The sequence below is a fragment of the Cyprinodon variegatus genome, unplaced genomic scaffold (genome assembly GCF_000732505.1).
Source record: "Cyprinodon variegatus isolate N-32 unplaced genomic scaffold, C_variegatus-1.0 Scaffold146, whole genome shotgun sequence".
NCBI lineage: Eukaryota > Metazoa > Chordata > Actinopteri > Cyprinodontiformes > Cyprinodontidae > Cyprinodon > Cyprinodon variegatus.
The window spans coordinates 962288-968758 of record NW_015150599.1 but is presented as its reverse complement, the minus strand read 5'-3'; the positions used below and the strand labels follow the sequence as shown (position 1 = coordinate 968758).

The window sequence follows — 6471 nt, the reverse complement described above, 5'->3', positions numbered from 1 at the left end:
GCTAGAAACGTTTTTGTTATGCTCACTTGTTAAGCAATAGAAGCAATACCAGTTCTGTTAAAAAAATTTTGTTGCATCGTCTTTCCACCAAATAACTGAAAGGTATTGATAGTGGTATCGATAAAGACTCGGATCGATAAGGAGTATCGATCAAGGTATCGATATCAATAAATATTAACGATCCCCATCCCTAGCTATGATTAGAGGTGTTTGAAAGACCAGAAATAAAGGGAGTGGGGAGGGTGTCATGGAGAATGCTTAAGTTAAAAAGAGAATAAGCTGTGATGCAGTAAACTGTATAACATTTTAATTCAATCGAAATAATTATGCAACATTACAGAGCTTGGGGAGTTTGCAGTGGGCAGATAGTTTCTATGGACTGAGTGAATATTAGTTAAACTGATATAATGCTGAGTGGTGTAGACCTGCTCTACATGAAAAGTGCCCTGAGGTGCTAGACGTTTCTGTGTTACTTTGTAAAGGGAGATTTGTCCTGAAGTGTATATTTCGAGTAAGATTCAGTGTCAGAAACAGGAGCCAGTAGTCATGAAGGGATTGCTCCTGTCTGCATAGAAAGAGGAGAGCAGAAAGTCTAATATCCACACCTTTAATGCCCAAATTGTAGAGGTGAGCCGTTAAATTTACAGTGTGATATGATAATTTATTTACTGATTTACTGATAGAAATGTTACATATTTATGGAGGTAGACATCTTTGCACTATGGCAGCACAGAGCTGCCAGGTAGATGTTGCTGAAAATGACTCACTGTAGCTTTAATTATTGGTGGTCTAGTGGTTAGGGCATAGAGCTTGGAATCCTGAGGTTCGGACTTGAAGCTACACTCCCACAGACTGCCACTCTGGGTCCCTTAGCAAAGACCAAGTGGGCGCCCCATGATAGCAGTCCACTGCTCCCCAAGGGGATGGGTTAAATGCAGAGAGTCAATTTTGGAAGTAAAAAATGTTATGATGGTAAATCTACAAAGCCCACAGTTTAAAGGGGATCAGATAAAAGTAATAATGAATAAATAGGAGTATTTCATTGTTGAAAATATCTTATTGGTTTAGTAAAAATGCACAAAAGCAGGATGTAGGAAGTTTAATAGGGAGATCTGACTTTTTAGAGACTGATCATGGAGGAAGCATCTCAGCAGCAGAATAAGACAAATGAAGATGAGTCTGTTACACATGCTTCATCAGACTCCTAATATTTCTGCACCAGAAGCTGAAGCTAAATGAGTGGCTGATTTACTTTGAATAAAAGGGGCCTCTGCTCTGTTTGTCTGGCCCTTTCATAACAGGAGGGTGGAATTTAAAACTGAAAACACTTTGACCAAAGGAAGCAGAATATGTAATAAAACATGCAGAGATAATGGAGATGCTCCCTTCCTGAATGTTTTGTGTTGAGCAAGCAGAAGCAGAAACGTCAGCTGATGGTGCACATTGAGCTTTTTAAAGTTTCAACAAACGGGGCTTTAGCTCCAGCAGAGGACAGTTAGAGATTACAAAGCTTTGCTGTGAATAATTTCCACATCTAGAGGTGACTTTACCTTTGAGTAGATGTGATGCTGACAGAGAAAACATCATGAGGATGAGCAGCTAGCGTCAACTAATACTGTCTTTAAGGTCAAAGTTCACAATGCCATTACGGAAACAGCAACAGAATCCATAGGTTTTCTAACGGAACAAACTTTGCTTGGATTTTCTCCCCGATTTTTAGCCATATGAGGTCTAATAGACGTCCCAGCTCCGTTCTCCGGGTTACAGTCAGGGCAGCTGGTGGAGAGCAGGGAGGATACTTTGAGACCAGCGGGATGTTTAACTAAAGAATAAAAATGCCTTCCTCATGTAGAAACTGTCATCGTCTCACCCTCCTGTCATACAATCTTGGGACTGGGCTCGCCTACAGCCACTCTTGCCCTCAGGAGAGGCGTTTACTTCCTCCCTTCTTTTGCAGCAAAATGTTTTATATGGAAATTTAATCTCAAGCTGTTTGTCTATCAGCATTCAGAACCGCTGAACGTTGGTTGGTGTTTTTGTTTGCAGGACAGCATCGGCCTTCTCCTGGACGCAGTGAAGACGTCCAATGAGGAGCTGGCGCAGACCTGGAAGAAGTCCGAGCAGTGGGCCACCATCGAGCAGCTCTGCAGTGAGTCTCCTCAGAATTAAAGGAATCTGTTAATGAAGAATTAAAAAAAATATATATAGTTTCCCACTTATTCTTCTCACAAACATTTTTCAGGTGTTTAATTCATGCTTTTATGTCTCCATTCGTTGTAATTCACAGCATTTATTATTGGATTCAACTGAACTTCCTATCGAACATTAATATTATTCTGAAAATTCTTTTAAATTGCTTTAATTTCTTTTCTTTGAAAATCAAGACATTGTTTTCAAAACAAAAAGACTTTTTTTAGGGCCACTGTATAAAACCGCGAACTCAACGCTATTCCTGACATTTTGAATTGAAAAAGCTTCTTGGATGGGAAGCGAAACGTCTTTGGATTGTTTATAATTTTCTTTTTTTTTATTTCCCCTGGTTAAAACTAAGTTTGCTTTGTTTAATTTATAAATGCTCTAGATGAGGGCTCCATCCTCTAACCTGCTCCTCCCCCCTCCTCCAGGTACGGTGGGCGGGCAGCCATCCAGCTCTCTGGCTTACGAGGCGATGGGCGGTCCTGCGGCTCCAGCCTCCTCCGCCGCCATGTGGTCCTGCCCCCACTGCACCTTCATGAACCAGCCCGGCACAGAGCACTGTGATATCTGCAGCCTGCCCCGCAGTTAAAAACCCTCCACAGAACTTCCACGCTGAAAGTCCTCCCTTCACACGATCCAGCCGAAAGATTCCAACAACCACCTCATCATAATTTTTTTTTTTGTCCAGCTCCGACTGGCTGCTGCAGGCTCAGAAGGATGCGCTTGTTTACCCAATCTTTAAAAAAGAAAGTTGACTTTGACACGATTTAATATGGTTTGTAATATTCTCCCTCCTTTCCGCAGCTCTCCTCTGTTTGGAGCATCAACTGTTCAGATATTTTCCATAATAAGTCGAATAAAGCCTGCTGTGATTTAGAAGGACAGCAAAGACCCAACTTTCACATCTTTCTTCACATTTGCGCTCATTTCCTTCTCACAGGGACTCTTAAAGAATCTTGATGCGTATAAATTCCTTTGATGCTGTTATTTAATTGAGTTTTTTTTATTATTATTATTACCAGATTGTAGCGTGTAACTTAATTTTGATTCTTCAGATCGCACTCGCTCACAGCTCTGGAAAATTCCTCACAGTACAATCGCTCCCCTTAAACTCGGACCTCAGAAGCCTCAGAGCTGCAGAGAAAATCCAGCTTCATGCTCCACAGTTTATATTTTTAGTGGTAAATTCAGTCACCAGTTTTGAGAAGTGGCTTCTATTGATAGCAGAAAGAAGGTCCGGTTAGTTTTAACTCTACTGGTTTGAACTTGAGCAGCAGAATATGTAGCTTATTTAATCGCTAGTTAATTTCCTCTCCTTTTGCTGCGAGGTGCTCTAGAAACAACTGGTGCTCGCCTCCCTATCAGGACCTCCTCTTCTCTTGTTTTTATGCTCCTGCTGGTGTAAATGGGCCAGAATCTGAGCCTAGTTTCTTTTCTGATTGACCTCCAAGAGCCTCATAGAGGCTTCAAAGAGTTTTCTGCCTCTATTTAAGACCCAAAACATTATTTCAAGTTTTTCCAAAAGAAATTGAGATGGTTCAGAAATAAAAAAACTACCTAAACTTCTTCCACCTACAGGTTCAGACGACTCGCTTCAGTGCTACAGCATGAAGAACAGACTTCTGAACATGAAATAAAACCTTAAATGGCACCAAAACCCCAATTAGAAGTCAAAGCTCTTAAAGGATGCGTCTTTCAAACGTTTTCCTTTAAAGTCTTAACAGGTTTAAATGGTGGATTTGTTCATCCTGCATGTCCCTCCAGCCCAGACACCTTAACCATCCAATTAAAAGCCATCACTAGGAGATTCTATGTCATGGCTGGCTGTTTAAGATCAGCAGTTTGGGCATTTAGGCGAGTAAATAGGTTTTCTGTGTTTAGTTTTTTCCCTGCAGGACTCGTGACATTGGGACCAATATGAATAAAAAGTTGGCCACAGGTGCTCAGAGCAGTTCTGTCAAACGTAAACATTTTCACATCCATCTGTTCTTTAATAAAGCCATTTAGAGGATACTCTGTGGAAAGAATAAAAGTGCCTCTGTAAAATATGAATAGATGGATAATCAGATTATACCAGTGTTCAGCTAGCAGAAGCATCCAGAATTTCACTCAGTCCCTTTATCAACACTTTTCACATTGGTTTGATTTTATTTTTTGTTTTCTTTTAGGAATGTGTGCTCCACTTCAGTGGTGATCCAAACTGGAAAAAAAAAACGTTTGCATTGAACCTGTTTGTAGTTTTCTTAGTTTGACTCTTTTTGCTCCTCCTGCCGTTTTGTTGATTTCATCCGGTGTGATTGCTCTGATGTCACGCTGAGGGGCGGCTCTAATGTTTTCCTTTTGTATTAATCTGAGGGCCGTTTGCTGAGCAAGCAAGCTCTTGGAGCTACAGCCCGTCCTCACTTTCCACTGAGCTGACCGAGGACCCTGAAAGTTGTATGCTGTTGACTTGGATTTGAAGAAAATTAATAAAAAGACGAAAGAACACCACAAGGATTGTCTTTCATCTGTTTGGGAAAAAAAATATTGACTTTATTTTGCTATGAGGGAAAAAAAGGTTTAAGGTAGACCTGGGGTCCAAGCATGTCACCGCAGCTTTGCTTCATAATACCAGGTGGTGAGAGGAGTGTGCTTGTGCTCTGAGAAGGTTGCAAGTACCTGGTTTGATCCCCACAGCCTGCACTGTGGGTCTCTGAGCAAGACTCTACCCCCACACTGCTCACCAGGTGCTGCACAATGGCAGCCCACTGCTGCCCAAGGGGATGGGTTAAATGCAGACTGAATTTCTCCAGTGTGAGATCAATAAAGTGCAATTATATTATTATTTAACCCCCCCTTCATGCAGGGAATCCACTAAATATTTGATTTCTGCTCTGACTTCTATAATGTGCTAAATTTTATCTAAAGCAATAAGTTTGACAGCATATACACATAAGGTATAATTATATTAACAGAAGCAGCTATATGTAAAACATGATGGATTTTTTTAGTGATATGTTAATAGAGCAGAATGAATTTATTTTTCCCTAATGTTTTTTTTATCATTATAAGCCAAACATGGAATAGTCGTCACCCAGTCCTGCATTTGGTCTTGTCTTAATTAACTGTAAACAATTTTTTTCTCCCTATTAAGATGCAAAAAGCATTAATTAAAAAACAGTTTCTAATTCTTATAGGCATGATAAATACATTTAAATGAGACATATTTCAGTGGAATTACTGGTGAAATAAAAGTTGAACTTTAAAGTGGTGTAATTGAGTGAATTTGTTTCCAGGTTTCTTCCATTCTTCTCCTTTAAAATGTAGTCATAGGCGGGGTACCCAATATTTATCGTGCTCTAACTATTAACTTTAAATGTGTTTTCATGGGATGGTCTTTATTTAAATGCTTTTTCTGAAATACTCAGACTTACCCACTCTGTGCTATCCTGTGTGATGGAGACCAGTTTTCTGAGCTCCTTTTCTGGATTAAACTTTTCTATTACAGGGTTACATTTTGAATATCCAGTTAAATAAATGGCTTTTAATTGGAAAAATAGGAATACCTGGTGAAAACTAAACCAGAACGGAGATACCAGAAATAAAAAGTCTGGGTGGGAATGTTTACCCTACTCATTTCCTTTGCAAACCCTTTGATCTTGTCATTTAGAAAAAGTTTTTTTCATAGGTTCCTTCACACACTGGTAAATTTAAGCATTAAATTCGGTTAAACAAAGACATCTTTTAAGTCTTTTGTAAATTTCTTTCATATAAAAAAAAAAGAACATTAAGTGAGTTGAGGGAAAAGTGATTTGTATACCCTTGTGATCCAGTTTTTGTCAAAGTGTCTCACTCTGGCTATATTTGGATTTAACATTTAACTGCATTGGTTATTATTGAAGTTTCTGAGGTCTGTAAAGTAGCGGTGCATGCATAATCCTGGTTCCTCTGGAAAAATGGGAGTCTTTATAATCTCAGTGGCCAAAGACATAACTTTACCACAGAGCTCTTGTTCCATCAGCATCTATTGTCTCTCCAATCATTGAAACAAGCATTCTCAATGGATTTTCCACACATTACTGAAAAATGCTGGTAATATTGATCTCCACCTCCAGAAGTTCTCTGACGATTCTGCCATAGTTGGCCTCATCACAGGTGGGGACGACTCAGAGTGCAGACAGTGGACCCAGAACTTGGTGGTCAGCAGAACCACCCTCTGATTAATGCAGGGAAAACCAAGGAGCGAGTGATGGACGTTCACAGAAGCAGATCCCCCACTGACACCGGTGAACATCC

The 6471-nt window shown here is 40.0% G+C and overlaps 1 protein-coding gene across 1 annotated transcript in view; it reads left to right on the top strand.

Moving 5' to 3' along the window:
• The window catches only part of nploc4 (NPL4 homolog, ubiquitin recognition factor), a 15859-nt gene extending 12078 nt beyond the window's left edge, over window positions 1-3781 (top strand). Inside the window, exons 16-17 of the mRNA XM_015377095.1 lie at window positions 2047-2149; window positions 2625-3781. Of these exons, the coding sequence (XP_015232581.1) occupies window positions 2047-2149; window positions 2625-2785 (264 nt within the window). The 3' untranslated portion in view covers window positions 2786-3781. The remainder of the gene's footprint in view (window positions 1-2046; window positions 2150-2624) is intronic.
• The last annotated feature ends 2690 nt before the right edge of the window (window positions 3782-6471 follow it).